This window comes from Xenopus laevis, chromosome 5S (assembly GCF_017654675.1).
Source record: "Xenopus laevis strain J_2021 chromosome 5S, Xenopus_laevis_v10.1, whole genome shotgun sequence".
Classification (NCBI taxonomy): Eukaryota; Metazoa; Chordata; class Amphibia; order Anura; family Pipidae; genus Xenopus; species Xenopus laevis.
The window spans coordinates 25,760,291-25,779,171 of record NC_054380.1 but is presented as its reverse complement, the minus strand read 5'-3'; the positions used below and the strand labels follow the sequence as shown (position 1 = coordinate 25,779,171).

The 18,881-nt window shown below is 42.4% G+C and overlaps 1 protein-coding gene across 4 annotated transcripts; it reads right to left on the bottom strand.

Annotated features, from left to right (window-relative positions):
• Window positions 1-4,204: 4,204 nt before the first annotated feature.
• Window positions 4,205-15,383, bottom strand: gzf1.S (GDNF inducible zinc finger protein 1 S homeolog). Of its 4 annotated transcripts, XM_018264493.2 has the most exons (7): window positions 15,228-15,382; window positions 13,228-14,605; window positions 11,259-11,353; window positions 9,127-9,294; window positions 6,657-6,814; window positions 4,377-4,719; window positions 4,205-4,315 (listed from the first exon to the last, which is right to left on the bottom strand). In XM_018264493.2, exons 2-6 carry the CDS (start codon window positions 14,586-14,588, stop codon window positions 4,384-4,386), a joined length of 2,118 nt encoding a protein of 705 aa, XP_018119982.1. In that variant the 5' UTR covers window positions 14,589-14,605; window positions 15,228-15,382; the 3' UTR covers window positions 4,205-4,315; window positions 4,377-4,383.
• Between the last annotated feature and the right edge of the window lie 3,498 nt (window positions 15,384-18,881).

Genomic DNA, 18,881 nt, shown 5'->3' with positions numbered 1-18,881 from the left:
TGAATAATTTATCCTTTTAGTTCCGGTAATTAGTGATGTGCAGGTCAGGGTTTTCCTGACCCGCACTCGACCCTAACCCGCCCTGCTGCAGCCCGCGCCCGCCCTTCCGGGGTCCTTTTATAGACCCGCCTCGCCGATGACATCACAAAAGGGGCGGGACGAGCAGACACGAGACTATAAAACCGGAACCCGGAAGTCAGATGCCGGCATTTGAAGGTTGCGGCTGGGGAGAGCAGGAGAAGAGCTCAACCCGCCACCCGCGAGGAGCAGTGCGAAGTCGACCCGAACCCATCCGAACTGCGGGTCCCACGTGTATCGGGTCGGCCTGCACTACCGGTCAGGTCTGGACTGAGAATTGAAATAGGTCCTGGCATTTCAGGTACACAAAGGCCCAATCAGCCCCCACCAGCCCACTAAATACTGACTTTCTATGGCACCTTATAGCAGCCCCTCTGGCATTTGCCAGAACCCACAGATTGCCAGTCCGGGCCGATAGATATTTATGATCTGCCCCCAAAATGGCAAAATGTAATTGTAGGAATATTTAAATAAATGCAGCTCATGTTATAGAAATGATACAGAATGGCACCATGTAAATACACATCAGGTACAGGTATGGGATCCGTTATATGGAAACCCGCTATCCAGAAAGCTCAGAATTACAGAATGTCTGTTTCCCATAGACTCCATATAATCAAAATTTTTAAAGAGATTCTGTCAGGATTTTTAGGATATGGTTTACACAGCAAATAATTCACTCTACAATATAACATTTCATTCCTGAACCAGCAAGTGTATTTTTTATTTGTAATATTGGTGTGTAGGCGACATCTCGGGTCATTTTGCCTGGTCATGTGCTTTCAGAAAGAGCCAGCACTTTAGGATGGAACTGCTTTCTGACAGGCTGTTTCTCCTACTCAATGTAACTGAATGTGTCACAGTGGGATCTGGATTCTACTATTGAGTGCTTTTCTTATATCTACCAGGGAGCTGTTATCTTGTGTTAGGGAGCTGCTATCTGGTTACCTTCCCATTGTTCTGTTGTTAGGCTGCTGGGGTGGGGGGGGGTGATATCACTCCAACTTGCATTAAAGAGTGACTGAAGTTTATCAGAGCACAAGTCATATGACTGGGGGCAGCTGGGAAACTGACAATATGACTAGCCCCATGTCAGATTTCAAAATTAAATATAAAAATTGTCTTTGCTCTTTTGAGAAACAGATTTCAGTGCAGAATTCTGCTGGACCAGCACTATTAACTGATGCGTTTTGAAAAAAAATTTTTTTCCCATGACAGTATCCCTTTAAAAATGACAGTAGCTTGTACTTGATCTCAACTAAGATATAATTAATCCTTATTGGAAGCAAAACCAGCCTATTGGGTTTATTTAATGTTTTTTCTAATAGACTTAAGGTATCAAGATCCAAATTACAGAAAGATCCATTATCTGGAAACCCCAGGTCCTGAGCATTCTGGATAACAGATCCCATACCTGTATTTCATTTCCTTGTCATAGTTGTCCCATTGAGAGTAATTGACAGTATAGTGTGATGGTTTTCTGCGGGTGGTGCCAATCCTAGTTTTTTTAAAATGTCATCAGCATCAGGAGAGACGTCTCACTGGCACTTTGGGAAGTACTTTTTTATTATAATGCAAACTTCAGCTTCTGTTCTGTGTTTGGCCAAAGCCAGAGTTGGGTTCAACAGGAGACTGGGTGAGAACATGGTTTGTGGTTGATCACTAGCGCTCATTTAAGACACTTTCCATTCAGCAGTAGCTCCAGGCTTCACAGCCGACCTCAGTCACTGCAGAGCACTTGTACCTGAAATATTGGGCCTACGTGTAGTTTAGGTGGAGAATGGTGGAAATGACACAGACTGCGACATCGCCAAACGAGCGGATTTTTCGCCAATATGCCATTAACGAGCATGGCTATATCAGGAGTAATCTGAAAGTTCGACCGTAAGGCCGAACGATCCGTTTACGATGCGCAATGGGCTCCGGCGGGATCGGTCGGGTCAAAATCAAACCTGTCCGATCGACCAAACGACCGATCTCAGCCGGACGAAAGATGTCGGCACTCACCAGACACGATCCAAAAATCGTACGAATCCTCGATTTGTACGATAGGATCTGTGTGTCTATGGCCAGCTTTAGGCTGGGGGGAGGGTCTATGTAGGGAAGGGGGGTAGGAGTTTTTTAAGTTTAGGGTTGAATTCTCCTTTAAAGGACATGTAAACCCCCCCTCCACAAAAATGTAATCAGTGAACAGCCTCTTTGAAATCTGGTTGTTAAAAGGTTAACAGTAAAGCTGCAGCACCCCCCTAATCACTTAGAAATCCTTCTCCTCCTCTAACCCACTCTTCCTCCTCTCTCAGTAATTTGCTTTGGCTGTTTGCTAATGAGCAAGTTCAGTTCTTCTCAGCTCAGATTACTAAACACACCCTCCAGTCTAACAGCCAATGAAGAGATGGCATTGCTGGTTGCCATAGAAACTCTAGCAGTCTGATCCTATTTTAAAGTGCTCAACCCCAGCCGTACCTTTTATCAAATATGTTGTGCCTGTGTAAACCTCCATTCTGCATTGCATGAACTTTACAGCACACATGACTCAATGTCAGAGGGAAAATGGCCGCCGGGTGAAGCTGCTATTTGTTTTAGGAAAATGTGATGGCACTGGCAAACGGAGGGGGGAAATGATGTGGCTTGGGTGGTGAAGATATGCCCAACTTAAATACATGGTAGGAAAATGCAGGCTTTACATGTCCTTTAAGACTACAATTATGCTGGTATTATGCAATATAAACACTGCATTGTTGGTGAAAAAACACGGCAACTTGTGCAATGGTCTTTGGGATAATGAATCCCATGCTGGGTTCTCACCAGGTAACGGATACCATACCTGTATTATTTAATTCAGTTCTGCTCTTCTGCTTTGCCAGGCACCCTGGTGAGCACATGTACTGTGCATGTGTCCGCCTTTAAAGGAGAACTAAAACCTAAAAATGAATTTGGCAAAAAATGCCATGCTTTATATACTGAACTTATTGCAGCAGCCTAAAGTTTCAGCTTGTCAATAGCAGCAATGATCCAGGACTTCAAACTTGTCACAGGGGGTCACCATCTTGGAAAGTGTCTGTGACACTCACATGCTCAGTGGGTTCTGAGCAGCTGTTGAGAAGCTAAGCTTAGGGGTCGTCACTAATTATCCAGCAGAAAATGAGGTTGGTCTGTAATATAAGTTGATGCTACAGGGCTGATTATTAAATTCTGATGCTAATTGCACTGGTTTCTGTGCTGCCATGTAGTAATTATCTGTATTAATTACTGATCAGCCTTATCTTGTGACATTTCTATTCTATATGTACTGTATATTGTGAGTGGGTCCCTAAGCTCAGTAAGTGACAGCAGCACAGAGCATGTGCAGTGAATCAGAAGAAAAGAAGATGGGGAGCTACTGGGGCATCTTTGGAGACACAGATCTTTACTGCTAAAGGGCTGTGGTTGCATTGGGCTGGTACAGAAGCCCAAAACATAATTACCGTATATACTCGAGTATAAGCCGAGTTTTTCAGCATCCAAAATGTGCTGATAAAGTCTACCTCGGCTTATACTCGGGTCAGCGGGCAGTAGCTGAGATTGCAGTCACTTTTAATCATTCCTATACCAACAGTTCGCTTGGGGAGAAACTGCAATATCACACAGCGCCCTCTGTTGGTTATATGAAAGATTAACAGTGATGGCAATATCACACAGCGCCCTCTGCACATTGTAGTGGGACAGTGGGACAATGCACACAGTAATCCGTTTAGCAATTCTCTGTCACCATCATCTTTGCAAAGAAGTCCAGTTGATCGCTGGGGGGTCGCTTTGGCGGAATGTGCGCTGCTGGGAGACAGGGCTGTAGTTGTGTCTAGGCTTATACTCGAGTCAATAAGTTTTCCAAGTTTTCGTAGGTAAAATTAGGTACCTCAGCTTATACTTGGGTCGGCTTATACTCGAGTATATACGGTAACAACATTTCTAGCTACTTCTTTAGTTAGGCTTTACTTCTCCTTTAATAGGTGAATGGTGTTCCCGAGTGCTGGCGGGGGATAAGTAGGTTAACAATTAGAATTGCTGCCTAATCATTTTTTACCTCCCAGTGATTACCTTTTTCTTTAAAAAAAAAAAAAAAAAAAAAAAGTATCTTAGAATCTTCTTCTCCACTTGCCCTAGTGTTTAATGTTAATAAACGATATTGTCAAATCAAGACTGGAACAGAAATATATTTATGCAGGAAATTCATCAAATAAACTCAAAACCAGTCTCTGATCTGATTCACTGGACTTTGGGTATTTATTTAATTAATTTATCTGGAATGGTGCTAAGAGCGCAGCAGAACTACTCGAGATTTACAACGGCCTGAATGGTTTCTCCCGGCGCATGAACAACAGTCAGGTGGTTTAAAGCGGTAGCAATAAACACTTCTTGAGGTATAACGGAACAGTCCAGCTTGCAGCCAATCAGAGAGGTAGAGCTGTTTTCAGGCAACAAATCAACTGTTCCAGGAACCACAGTCAAATTGTGATAATGGCCGTTCTCTGGGTAAGTTACTTTCTCTGCTCCGGGGTTAGGCAAATCCTCTGGACCTTCCTCAGCCTGATCACATTTCTGTCCTTCATCTTTAGAGTCCAGAACTACCAGGAATGACTTCCATGGCGTGTTTTTGTCATGGATCTGAAATAAACAAACATGCATGCCAATCACATGTACCCTGAAAAGAAAGCAGTTGCTCATGTTAGAGTCAAGCATGTTAGGGTCCTGCACGATGTAACTTCCGGGTAAAAGTGACATCACTTCCTGTTACAGCGATGTCACTTCCGTTTTTGCGGGTGCCGGGTTTGGGGGGGTCGGGGGGTAAGCAAGCTGCTTGCAATAGTGATGTGCAGGCCGACTCTGTACCTGCGGGGTCGGGCCGACCTTGCAAGCTTCTTTGCGGGTAAGATGCCGGCTTCCGACTTCAGGGTTCGTTTTTGATAGATGCTGCGCCTGCTTGCCCCGTCCCTTTAATGACATCATCAGCAGGCGGGCCTATAAAAGCAACCCAGAAGTGCGGATAAGGGCGGGCATGGGCCAAGGGAGGACGGGTTAGGGTCGGGGAAATCCCGACCTGCACATCACTAGCTTGCGTGCTGGGTTGAATAGTGGGTCTGGGTGTGGGGGCATAATGGGTGGCGGGTCCGAGTTGGGCATAGGTCTGCCTGATTGGACCCGTGCAGGACTCTAATTCATGTGCCGCAGCAAGTAAATTAGTAGTCTCAAGTAGGGATGCACCGAATCCACTATTTTGGATTCGGCTGAACCCCCGAATCCTTCGCAAAGGATTCGGCCGAATACCGAACTGAACCCTAATTTGCATATGCAAATTAGGGGTGGGAAGCAGAAAGCATTTTCACTTGTTTTCTGACAAAAAGTCACACAATTTCCCTCCCCACCCCTAATTTGCATATGCAAATTCGGATAAGTTCGGCCCGGGAAGAAGGATTTGGCCAAATCCTGCTGAAAAAGGCAGAATCCTGGCCGAATCCCGAACCGAATCCTGGATTCGGTGCATCCCTAGTCTCAAGACTTCCCATGCTGATGACTTCTAGGTTTTATTGGAGGCTGACGAGAGCTGTTGCACGACTTTATAGGTAATTAAAGTTTCCTGGTCTGCTTGTATGAGCTGTGTATTAAAGGATAAGTAAACCTTTAAAATAAGTGAATGTAAAACTGACTAGGGAGATATTCTAAGCACTTTTGCAATTTACATTCATAATTTATTTTCTTTTTTTAAGGATGTTCTTCTGTTGTGTTCTTAAGAAAGGTTTCTAATTTTATTCCTAAGCAGAAGAACATAAGAGCAGCCTCTTTCTTTCTCCTGACAACTTCCTTGACTACTTGGTGGTCAGACTGACCAGCAGGTGGCGCTGTTGTAACAAAATTCATATTAACAATACATGTATTCCTCAATAACTTGGGGAAAAAAAAGAAAATAAATTATGAATGTATATTGCAAAAGTGCTTAGAATATCTCCCTCATCAGTTTTACATTCACTTATTTTAAAGGTTTACTTATCCTTTAAAGGGGCAGATTTATAACTCCCTAGCCGAATTTGACCATGAGACTTTTCTAATTTTTTTATGGTCAAATTCGGCTAGGGAGTTATTCAGATTTGATTCAAGTTTTTTTGAAAAAATGTAATTCAATTTTCCAGATTTGTCATACTCTGGCCCTTTAAGAACTCAAATTCGAATATTTGGCACCTAAAACCTGGTGATGGGAGGTCCAGGGATCAATTGTGAGTTGTTTGCAGCCTTCCTGACATTCAAGTTTTTTTCTGAGAAAAAAATCGAATCGATTTTAATTCGAGTTTTCGGGTCGATTCCATTCATCCGAGTTTAAAAAATTACGATTTTTTTTAAATAAATTTCTATTGGTTGAATTTCGAATTTACGGGAAGTTTTTAAAAACTCACATGAATTTGAAATTCGACCTTTGATAAATGTGCCTCCAAGTGTATCGTAATACATTCCCAGTGCAATTGCTGCAGATGATCATCTTATGGGGGGAGGGGTAATTTGATATTGGGGTGCAGCAGGTGTGCATTTGTGAGTAGTGTAAAGTCTCTTACTGAAGTGTGCCTGCGGAGAGTGGACTGGTCAGTGAAGGTGCGGTGGCAAGCGTTGCACATGAATGGCTTCTCTCCAGTGTGGATCCGGTGGTGTCGTTGTAACGCGTTCAGTTGGGTGAATTGTTTTCCACACTGGTCACAGCAGTACGGACGCTCTCCTAAAAGCAAAATGATTAATCTCACCGTAGGAACAAAGCTGAACATTAAAGGAACAGTTCAGTATAAAAAAAAAAACTGGGTAAATAGGCTGTACAAAATAAAAATGTTTCTAATATATTTATTTAGCCAAAAATGTAATGTATAAAGGCTGGAGTGACTGGATGTGTAACATAATAGCCAGAACACTACTTCCTGCTTTTCAGCTCTCTAACTCTGAACTAGTCAGCGACTTGAAGGGGGGGCCACATGGGACATAACTGTTCAGTGAGTTTGCAATTGATCCTCAGCATTCAGCTCAGATTCAAAAGCAACAGATATGACCCATGTGCCCCCCCCCTCAAGTCTCTGATTGGTTACTGCCTGGTACCCAATCAGTGGAAACCAAGAGAGCCGTAAAGCAGGAAGTAATGTTCTGGCTATTATGTTAGACATCCAGTCACTCTAGCCTTTATACATTACATTTTTGCCTAACTATATAAGAAACATTTTTTTAGTTTGCACAGCCTATCTACCGTATAAGCCGAGTTTTTCAGCCCCCAAAATATGCGCAAAAACGGTCGCCGGCGCCTAAGAATAGTTGCCCGCGCCTAAGAATAGTCGCCTGCGCCTAAGAATAGTCGCCCGCGCCTAAGAATAGTAGTGGGTGCCTAAGAATAGTCTCCAAGAATGTTCGCCGGCGTCCAAGAATGGTCGCCGGCATCTCCAATGGGAGCAGAAAACCTCAATTTTTTGATTGAAACTTACCAGAAGTTGCTGCATTTCTCACCCTAGGCTTATAGTCAAGTCAATAAGCTTTCCCAGTTTTTGGAGGTAAAATTAGGTACCTCGGCTTATACTCGAGTATATACGGTATTTACCCAGTTTTTATTTTTATACTGAACTGTTCCTTTAACAAACTGCATAAGATACAAAGTGAAACTATTCTACCATTTGTTATCAATACATTTCCCTTGTGAACCAGCATAACTATGCTATTATTATTATTATTATTCTTCAGTTCCTCTATTTATACAGCACTGGCACCGTCTGCAGAACTTTACTGAGATTAGATTTATACCCCTGCCCTTATCTCTATAGGACAAGCCAGTTAACCTGTGTGGTTTTTGGAGTAGGAAACAGAATTTACAACTATACCTGGGAAATGTCGTCATATGTTGGATACAATATTAAATACTAATTTATAAATAATAATATAAATAATACTAATAACGTTCTGCTAAATAATACTAATAATGATCTGTTAATACTAATACTCCTCTACTTAATAATACTAATGCTCTGCTAATATTTATAATCCTAATCCTCTGCTAAATAATACTAATAATGCTCTGCTAAATAATACTAATAATGTTCTGCTAAATGTAACACTGGCTTGTACATTGTGTTATTACTGAGGCCTGGCATTCACTGCAGCTCAAACACATTCATAATTTTACACTGAGAGAAAACTTTTACACTGGAAAAAGTCCCTGCCCTGTAGAGCTTACAATCAAAGGTTTTGGTTCCTGGGGAACAGGGAGTATAAGGCCTTCATTTACCAACTAAATTACTATATGTCTTGGGGTGAAGGGGCTGCTACTATGTTTACAAATGAGGCAAATATATAAGCACCAGTTTAAAGGAAAACTATACCCCCAAAATGAATACTTAAGCAACAGATAGTTTATATCAAATTGAATGACATATTAAAGAATCTTACCAAACTGGAATATATATTTACATAAATATTGCCTTTTTACATCTCTTGCCTTGAACCACCATTTCGTGACTCTATCTGTGCTGCCTCAGAGATCACCTGACCAGAAATACTACAACACTAACTGTAACAGGAAGAAGTGAGGAAGCAAAAGGCAGAACTCTGTCTGTTAATTGGCTCATGTGACCTTACATGTGGTTTGTATGTGTACACAGTGAATCGTACGATCTCAGGGGGCGGCCCTTATTTTTTAAAATGACAATTTTCTATTTATGATTACCCAATGGCACATACTACTAAAAAAGTATATTATTATGATAATGGTTCATTTACATGAAGCAGGGTTTTACACATGAGCTGTTTTACTCAGTGTCTTTTAATAGAGACCTACATTGTTTGGGGGGTATAGTTTTCCTTTAAGCATTAAGAGTTCATCTGGGGGAATCAATTCCAAGTGTGAACTACCCCAAATCTGACATAGAAATAACAATACTAATACTCCCAATATCAGAGCCCAGAGCTGTGTATCTTGCCCACAGTGTTACACCCCTGAGGATAATAAAAACCCATTCTAGAAAAAGGAAAGAATTGTTAATTGAGTGTTTGTTATGTTACCTGTGTGAACCTTAATGTGCTGGTAAAGGGAATTCCTTTGTGCAAATGTTCTGCAGCAGAAATCACATTTAAATGGTTTGGAGCCGGTGTGGATCCGATTGTGATGCTTTAAATATTCTTTGGAGGCAAAACTCTTCCCGCAGGTTTCACACATGAAAGGCTTTTCACCTAAAACACAAAGTAAAATACAAAATCTGCACCAAAAGCTATATAATTAGATTGATGGAGGTTCTCTAATGGAAAAAATCTAGCATTTCATTTGCAGAAAACTGCCATTAATTGTTTCCAATTCCAGTCCTTAAAGTGGACCTGTCACCTACACATAAAAAGCTGCATAATGAAAGTCCTTTGCAAATTAAATATGAAACCCCAAAATTTTTTTCAATAAAACATCCATACCTTTTATATAGGTGTTTAAATATCTAAACTGTCAATCAAATATTACCTGCCCCGCCTCTATGCCCGTGGCATAGAGGCGGGGCAGTCAATTACTTTCACTTTCCATTCAGCACTTCCTACATGTCACTGCTCTCCTCCCATTCCCCCTTCCCTCCTCAGGCTCTATATTTGTGTAGAACACTGCAAATGGACATTAGGTCCCCCATTCTGGTGCATACACAAGATTTTGGGGTGATACACAATTCCCCTTAATAACCGCGTCCACAAAATGGCTGCTGCCTGCTTGCTGTGATTGTATAATTCCAAGACAGAGGGAAACAAAATTTAAATAATAAATACAGTTAAGTAAAGTTTATTTTGCTCAACTAACATGATCGAAAAGAATTTGAAATTATTTCTTAGGGTGACAGGTCCCCTTTAAATGTGCTTAAATGAACCATAAGGGAAAAGCTTCCTACTGACAATAACAAGAAGCAGCAAATCCCTCGGCCCTGTGTGACTTTAGCCTATTGACAGACCTCAACATGTTTCTTCAGACTCTGCTACTGCTCTAAACTGACTTGCCCTACAGAGAGGAGTCTTGCAGTTCATCTTGCACACCACTACCAGTGCCTGATGTAAAGTAGAGCTCAACACTGTAACATGCAGTGAGCAATTACTCTACAAATGATAACATCACATACATATGTCATTTATTTACAACCCCCCCCTCCTAGGGATCATAATGGGAGAGTATCAGTTCAAGGGGAAAGCAATGTTAAAGGATAAGTAAACCTTTAAAATAAGTGAATGTAAAACGGACGAGGGAGATATTCTAAGCACTTTTGCAATTTACATTCATAATTTATTTTCTTTTTTTTCCCCAAGATGAATGAATTGTTACAACAGCGCCACCTGCTGGTCAGTTTCCCACCAGTCTGACCACCAAGTAGTCAAGGAAGTTCACTAGAAAGAAAGAGGCTGCTCTGATGTTCTTCTGCTTAGGAAAAAAATAGAGAACTCTCTCAAATCTTTCCTAAGCAGAAAAACATCAGAGCAGCCTCTTTTTTTCTCCTGACAACTTCCTTGACTACTTGGTGGTCAGACTGGTGGGAAACTGACCAGCAGGTGGCGCTGTTGTAACAATTCATCTTGGGAAAAAAATATATATATATTATGAATGTAAATTGCAAAATTGCTTAGAATATCTCCCTCGTCAGTTTTACATTCACTTATTTTAAAGGTTTACTTATCCTTTAACTGCAGAAAAATCCTGCTAAACACCCAAACGTATGCAAAACCTACAGCAGGATCCACCAAAAAAGATGGCCTGGAATCCTTCACACTAGCAAGGAAAGAGGGAAACATTTCGGATGCTCAGGGAAGGTACTAGAATATTTTCTTTACCTCTCCTCCTGATCCGTGTGACTGGGGACAACCTAAACTAAAGGGCAGAGATGCACAGCAGGATTGGGGAGCCAGTTCAGGTTATCACCTCAAGCTTGTGTGTGCAAGTCAGCTCCAGTTGGGAATACTCCAATCAGAGCAGCTAAAGTGACGTGAGAGACAGTCTCCAACCCCACTGAGCTACTCTGCTTTATAGAGGCAGGTACAGCGACGGGGCAGTATACACAGGCAGTTCTGGAGATGCGAGGGATCTAGTGCTAGAGGCTTTGGTTCTCCTTTAAATATTATTTCTGACATGTAACATGAACCCTGTAGGGAGTGCGTGTTTTCTTCAGGCCATGCCTTACCTGTGTGGCACCTTTTGTGGTAGATGAGCATGTGGTTCTGTGTGAATCTTGCGTCACATTCGTCACAAACAAACGGTTTCTCTCCGGTGTGTGTTCTGAATAAATACAACAAACGCATTGCTTTAGAACAGTGATCCCCAACCAGTGGCCCACGAGCAACATGTTGCGCCCCAACCCCTTGGATGTTCCTCCAGTGACCTCAAAGCAGGTGATTATTTTTAAACTCCAGGCTTGAAGGCAAGTTTTGGTTGAATAAAACCAGGTGTACTGCCAAATAGAAGCTCCTGTAGCTGCCAGTTCATATAGGTGCTACCAAAATAGCCAATCACAGCCCTTACTTTGCATCCCCCAGCATGATTTTGAAAATTGTGTTGCTCCCCTACTCTTTTTACATTTGAAAAAAAAAAAAAAAAAAGGGTTGGGGATCCCCTGCTTTATAACAATCTGTTTTCTATGTGTGGCAGATTCTGCCATCCATTACAGACATCATGGCAAACTCATGGGGGCACTATAGAAACCAGTTAAAATTGGATTAACTGGGATTGGTAGAAAAATAATGTTACACTAAACCACAAACGTTAACCCTTTCTGTACTGTGTCTTCGATCTTTCAGTGCCACATTATCGCCAGTAGATACACAAAGCACAGGTAAGAGAATCATAGGATCGCCCCAGCATTGGTTGAGAATTCCTTTTTTTCAATTACATAATTTAGTCACCCCCTTTTCTCCCCCCAGTTAACCAGTTAAAATTGGATTAACTGGGATTGGTAGAAAAATTATGTTACACTAAACCTCAAATGTTAACCCTTTCTGTACTGTGTCTTTGATCTTTCAGTGCCACATTATCGCCAGTAGATACACAAAGCACAGGTAAGAGAATCATAGGATTGCCCCGGCATTGGTTGAGAATTCCTTTTTTTCAATTACATAATTCACCCCCTTTTCTCCCCCCCCCCTCCAGCAGACAGCAAGGAAGAAAACAAGGAGTACATAGTTCTCAATATGTTACTCAAGCCTCTCTTTCTGCCGTTTGATACATTGCCTGCACAGCGGAATATCCAACCAGACTTTTCCCATATAACCAACCAAATTGAAGAATAAATCTTACGACGTGAAGTTGCGGATACTTTTGATATATAAAAACATCCCTTTAGGAGTATAATTCCTTTTAAAGGCAAAATATAACGTGTGCCTTATTTACTGGTATATTTATGGGAAGAATAGAATAGTGGAGCGCTGAAGACAGTTTGCATATCTGGGCAGCATGATAATCCCTATCAAAAGGAAAATATGCCGGGGGGAGGCAGAATCTTATTGCTAGCAGTGCTTGTATTAAAAAGGAACCATCGCAAAAATGAAAATTTAATATAAGCCTCCGCATACTGAAATAAGAAACTTTCCAAATATAATCAATTAAAAATTCTGCATTATTTCTGAAATAATCAAGTTTCATTCACTATCCCTCTCTCAGCATCTGTTTCTCTTGATTCTGTCTTCATGCAGCAGTTGGGTGTCAGATATTGACAGTTAGATCCAATATATCTTATAGGGGGGTTTCCTTTCCTAGCAGATGAATTAGAGCTCACTCAAATAACTGATTCCAGTACAAACAAAATAACTGCCTTTTGCAGAAATCCTGCATATAGAGAGACATGATGTCTGGTGATTTTAATAGAGTGAGTTCTAATACATATTCTAGGCAAAAGGAGCCCCCCCTATAAGATATATTGGACCATTCATCTGACCCAACTGCTGCATGAAGACAGAATGAAGAAAAACAGATGCTGAGAGAAGGATAATGAAGATAAACTTGATTATTTCAGAAACGGTACAGAATTTTTAATAGACTGTATTTAGAAGGTTTCTTATTTCAGTATGCTGAAGTGAATATTACATTTTCACGATAGTTCCCCTTTAAGGATTCTTGCTTTTCCCAGATTGCACTGCAGTTGTGATGTGATTTCATACCGTAAATGAGTTTTGAGGGCAGATGTCTGAGAGAATTTGGCTTGGCAGTGTGGGCAGCTGAAAGGCTTGTCGCCCGTGTGCGTTCTCTCATGGAGACTCAGTGACGTCTTTGAGCTTAAACCTTTCCCACAGAGCTTGCAGTAATGTCTCTCCCGGCCGCCCTCGTGGACCTGGATTATGTGGCGCTTAATGTCTTTTTGCCTTTTAAACTTTTTGCCGCACAGCTCGCAGGGAAAGCGCCGCTCGTTGCTGTGAACGTGGCGCTGGTGACTCTTCAGGTTGCACCTGTTGGCAAACGTTTGGTTGCAGATGTCGCATCGATACACAGTTTCTGAGTCCAAGTGATCCTGTCTCGAGTGTTTCAGGAAACTTTTCTCATCTGCAAATGTCTTTTCACAGAGGGGACAGGACACCACGGTGGCACTTTGGTCGTCATTGTCTCCGTTTTTGGAGCTCTCGCTGTCCTCACAGCGACCGTCATACTCGGCATCAGCCCCATTCTCAGCTTTGACACTATCCTCGCTCTGCTCGTCTGCCATTGGTATATCGCTTGGGAGCTGCTCAATATCATTGCTGTCCTCCATTGGCAGAGTCGAGTTGATGTTCTGCTGCTCGCGGAGCTTCCTTGTATATTTCTTTTTAGGGATCTCAACAACGGCTTTTTTCCCAGATATCCGCCCTGTGGATCGTTTGGGTTTGGCTTGTGGCCTTTTCAGCGCCTCCTTTTTCTTTTCTGTATTTTTTTCAGTTGCTGCCAAAGCCGTATCCACACAATCCTGGTCCATAGTTTGCCCCACTGTGCTGTGGATGAACAGAGGAGTGGGGTCTGTGACCCGTGTGGGTGCTGCCACTGGCGCCTGGAGTCCAGTTAGGGAGTTTAAATGCAGCGTGTTTATGTCTTCTCCTGCTTCTTGCACCTCCGCTGAGATAGTCTGAAGATCTAACCACACTGACTCGAGCATCTGCTTTTTCAGCTGGAAACAGGTTTCGGCTAATTCTGGGCATTGAAGCTTTTCCGCCACATCGATCATTCGCTGCAGCCGTTCTTCTTCCACCTCCACCTTGGATGTGTATACGAAATCAAGGAAAGAGGCAAAGTCCGCTGAGGGCATTTCGCTGAGCTGTATATAAGCATTTGGGCAATCCAGAATGTTCTCGTTAATAAACACCTCCTTGAAATATCTGCTGGATGCCGCCAACACAGATTTGTGAGCGCTGAACTCCATTTTGGAGCCGTGATGCTCCACTCGCACAGTCACGTCGCAGAGATGGCCCAGTAATCGCAGCTGATACATTTCATTCAAAAGGTTCATGGGCAACGACTTGGACTCCAGCAGGACGGCGCTGCTCTCCATTGTCATTCTGGGATGGGACACAGCTGGAATAGAAAAATAAACAAAGAGGATCAGGACAAATAGGATTGAAAAGTGTAGAGGTTACAGGCTGGTGCATTAGTGGGAAGAGGGTACGTGAATTAAAGGGGTTGTTAACCTTTAAATTAACTGTTGTAGAAAGGGATATTCTGAGACAATTTGCAATTGGTTTTCATTTTTTATAATTTGTGGTTTTTGACTTATTCAGCAGCTCTCCAGTTTGAGATGTCAGCCATCTGGTTGCTAGGGTCCAAATTCCCCTAGCAACCATACACTGATTTGTATAAGAGACTGGAATATGAATCGCAGAGGCCTGAACAGAAAGATGAGGAATAAAAAGTAGCAATAACAATACATTTGTAGCCTTACAGGATATTTGTTTCTAGAGGGGGGTCGGTGACCCCATGTGAAAGCTGAAAAGAGTCAGAAGATGAAGGCAAATGATTGAGAAACAATATAAATGAAATAGTCGTCTGGAATTATCCGATGTACAACAGTGTAAACTTTCACTGCCCCATGGCTCTTCTCTTTCTCAGGCTCAAACTCTGCGGGGTCGGTCTTTCAAGATTAAATGGTTTCCAGAAGAGCAAAAGCAGCAGCAAGTGACTGACAACGAACACTACTTACACCTTCTGCATTCCCTGCGAGCCCCAAACCTTCCGCCTCACACAAAATCCCTTCATCAGCAAATCTCATCACGCGAGACTGTAGCGTCACGACTTCACGTAAGCGCGGTGACGCGTCACGTAGCCGCCTTGTGGGAGTGTCGTGCGCGCGTGTTGCGGAACTGGCGCTGGTTCTTTTAGCGATTATGATTTCCTTCTGCTCGTGCCTTCGCGTTTTGTTACAGAATTATTTTTATTTCATGTTGTTTCCCCACAGCTTTAGATCAAAGTCTCCCGCGAAGTCGTGTAGTTGTGCTCAGCCTTTAATTCTCATTTGTTCTGCTGCTCCAGTCTCGGCTGGGGAGGGAGGAGAAAATGGGGAGTTGGCACTTGCAGACATCAATGTTTGCCCAGTTCCTCGTGTATTAATAACAAAAATACTTTGTTCTGTTTGTGAAGTGATTTCTAACTGCTTTTAAAAGAACATGAAATGTTTTAAAGGAATGACAATATAATGTAGTGTTACCTGGCACTGGTGAAAGTGGTGTGTTTACTTTAGAAAAACTATAACTAACCAATCCCAGACTTCCTTCATTGACACCCGATGGTCCTAGCGCTTCCCTGAGCACCTCCCTCCCTCCATATGCTGCGACACTAGGGCTCTGTGGGTCCCTAGTGAACTTTAGATTACGGCTGGGCAGCAACCTGCTTCCCTAGGCCTGGTCCTTTATGCCCTCATGAGTGTGAATAGAATATGTAACAAAAGGTAACAGTTTAGCTTCACACCGCAGTAGGCTTTTAGCTGCTAAGGTCTGTGAGCCCCTTTTAAAAGCTGGAAGGAAGACCAAGAGAAATTCAAAAAGTTAAAAATAAAACAAAGACTATTTTAAAAAATTGCGTGTGAAGCTGGGGTGATCCTGGGGCTGCCACTGCCCTCCTCTCCTGATGCACGATTAAAACTTTAGCTTTGGATCGGGAATATTCAATTTTGAAATCGGACATGGGGCTAAACATTTTGTCAATTTCCCAGCTGCCCCTGGTCATGTGACTTGTGCCTGCAGTTTAGGAGAGAAATGCTTTCTGGCAGGCTGCTGTTTTTCCTTCTCAATGTAACTGAATGTGTCTCAGTGAGACATGGGTTTTTACTATTGAATGTTGTTCTTAGATCTACCAGGCAGCTGTTATCTTGTGTTAGGGAGCTGCTATCTGGTTACCTTCCCATTGTTCTTTTGTTTGGCTGCTGGGGGAAAAGGGAGGGGGTGATATCACTCCAACTTGCAGTAAAGAGTGATTGAAGTTTATCAGAGCACAAGTCACATGACTTGGGGCAGCTGGGAAATTGACAATATGTCTAGCCCCATGTCAGATTTCAAAATTGAATATAAAAAAATCTGTTTGCTCTTTTGAGAAATGGATTTCAGTGCAGAAGTCTGCTGGAGCAGCACTATTAACTGATTCATTTTGAAAAGATTTTTTTTTCCCATGACAGTATCCCTTTAAAAAATAAATTCAGCTTTTAAAGATAAATTAGGCTAGTGATGTAAGGGTCGGGTAAACCCGCCTGCCCTCCCTGTGCCCGGGCCGTGGGTATCGGGCTGGCCGCACATCACTACAGGAGGTAGCTTTATCCCTCCCCTGGTAACTGGCCACACACTGCCTGGTGAAGTTCTCACCTCATGGCAGGAGCGGCCCAGCATGCAAGACACACATTATTACTATTTTATTTACATTGGCAAGATATCAATATTTTTTTTTTTTATAAATGTGCTTTATGTTTTGCCATTTTCATACTGTCTCTTTAAATAGCTTTATTATAATGCTCCTTGCTTGCACTATGGTCCCCAGACTCCCCACACACTGGGAGGGAGGCTCTGGTGTGTGGGCCATGTCTGCTCAGACATTCTCATAATGAGCGAGTTCCTGGCTCAATTTATGTGTACGTGTGTGATGTTATATGTATGTGCAGGTGTGTGATGTCACATACATGTGCAGTCGGCACTGGGTGCGCTCTCCTGGCAAAGTGCTCTCTGGTGAATGCTGGTTATAGTTTCTCACTGCATTTCTGTCTGAGTATAATGGTTCGGTCCAGATATTGTTCAGAAGAACAGCCGACTTTGATTCAAAAGTTGATTGGAGAGGGGGAAACAAATGCTTTCAAATGGCACCAAAACCTGGAAGCTGTGGAAGAAACTGGAAAACGACCATTGAAATGGATAGACGAATATCCAAAATGGAAAAGACTCAGCCAAAGATCAGCTCCAGAAAGATGAAAGAAGGAGTAAAGTTACCTGTAAAACTGTTACAATTAGAAGACGCCTATGTGAAGCCAAGCTATTGAAAAGTCCCTTTGTTGAAAAAAAGACACAGGCTGAAGAGCTTACAATTTGCCAAAGAACACATTGACTGGCCTAAAGAGAAATGGTGCAACATTTTGTGGACTGATGAAAGCAAGATTGTTCTTTTTGGGTGTTGGGGCCGCAGATAGTTTGTCAGACGCCCCCAAACAATGGCCTAAAGAGAAATGGTGCAACATTTTGTGGACTGATGAAAGCAAGATTGTTCTTTTTGGGTGTTGGGGCCGCAGATAGTTTGTCAGACGCCCCCAAACAATGAATTGAAGCCACAGTACAGATTGAAGTCGGCACAAGCATCATGATATGGGGATGTTTCTCATACTATAGTGTTGGGACTATTTATCCCTTTATACCAGGGATCATGGATCAGTTTCAATCCAAACACTTGAAGAGGTCATGTTGCCTTTTGCCCAAGAGGAAATGCCCTTGAAATGTGAGTTTCAACAAGACAATGAGCCCAAACACACCAGTAAACCAGAAACATCTTGGTTCCACACCAACAACATTGATGTTATGGCCCAATCCAATAGAAAACGTGTGTGTGTGGGGGGGGGGCTGACATGGGGTGTTTGTGAGGCAAAAGCAAGAAATGCAGAATAATTGTGGAACAGGTTGTTGGAAGTTGGTGGAGTCCATACAACACAGATGTGCAGCACAGAAACACTGCTTATACAACACAACTCATTTAAAGGAACAATATTGGCAAAATTTGTCCCTTTCTTTCACTTGCTACAGCCAAGACGCTCATGCATGCTCTCATCCTGTCCCGACTAGATTACTGTAACCTTCTACTAACTGGCCTCCCTAACTGCCATCTCTATCCTCTCTGTATTAAATACCAATTCCAAAACGATACAAGCTCCTCCCTGATGAAGTCCTTTTCATGGCTTCCTATAAAACAATTATAACAAACTCCACCTCATAACCTTCAAAGTCCTTCATTCCTTGGCACCTAACATCTCATCTCTTGTCCCTCTATATGCTCCTGGCCGAATCCTCCGCTCCTTTCAGAGCCACTGCTTGGTTGCACCACCGCTACTATTGCTGTTTCCCACATCAAACCCTTCTGTCTTGCTGCTCCTTAAATTATTAATGCCATTCCTGAATTTCTCCAAAGAGAATCCTGGCGGCCTAAGCCGACTCTGTCGAAAACGATAGTGTATTGTAAAGTTCGCACTTTAAGGAATTGATGTAGTAATGATTAGTTTGAGCTAATTGTTCTCTATGCCTTTTAGTAAATTGACGACGTCTCTGCGAATTGTAGTTTTGGCTAATTTTCTTTCTAGTAAATCTGCCCACACACTGAACTATGTTATCTGCAA

Excerpts from the sequence above, each read along its gene's own strand:
- gzf1.S (XM_018264493.2), bottom strand. The coding sequence starts at position 14,588 with ATGACAATGGAGAGCAGCGCCGTCCTGCTGGAGTCCAAGTCGTTGCCC. Across the intron at positions 9,295-11,258 it reads CCACAAAAGGTGCCACACAG|GTGAAAAGCCTTTCATGTGT; the intron begins GTAAGGCATGGC and ends TTTGTGTTTTAG. Across the intron at positions 4,720-6,656 it reads CTCTCCGCAGGCACACTTCA|ATCCATGACAAAAACACGCC; the intron begins GTAAGAGACTTT and ends TGTTTATTTCAG.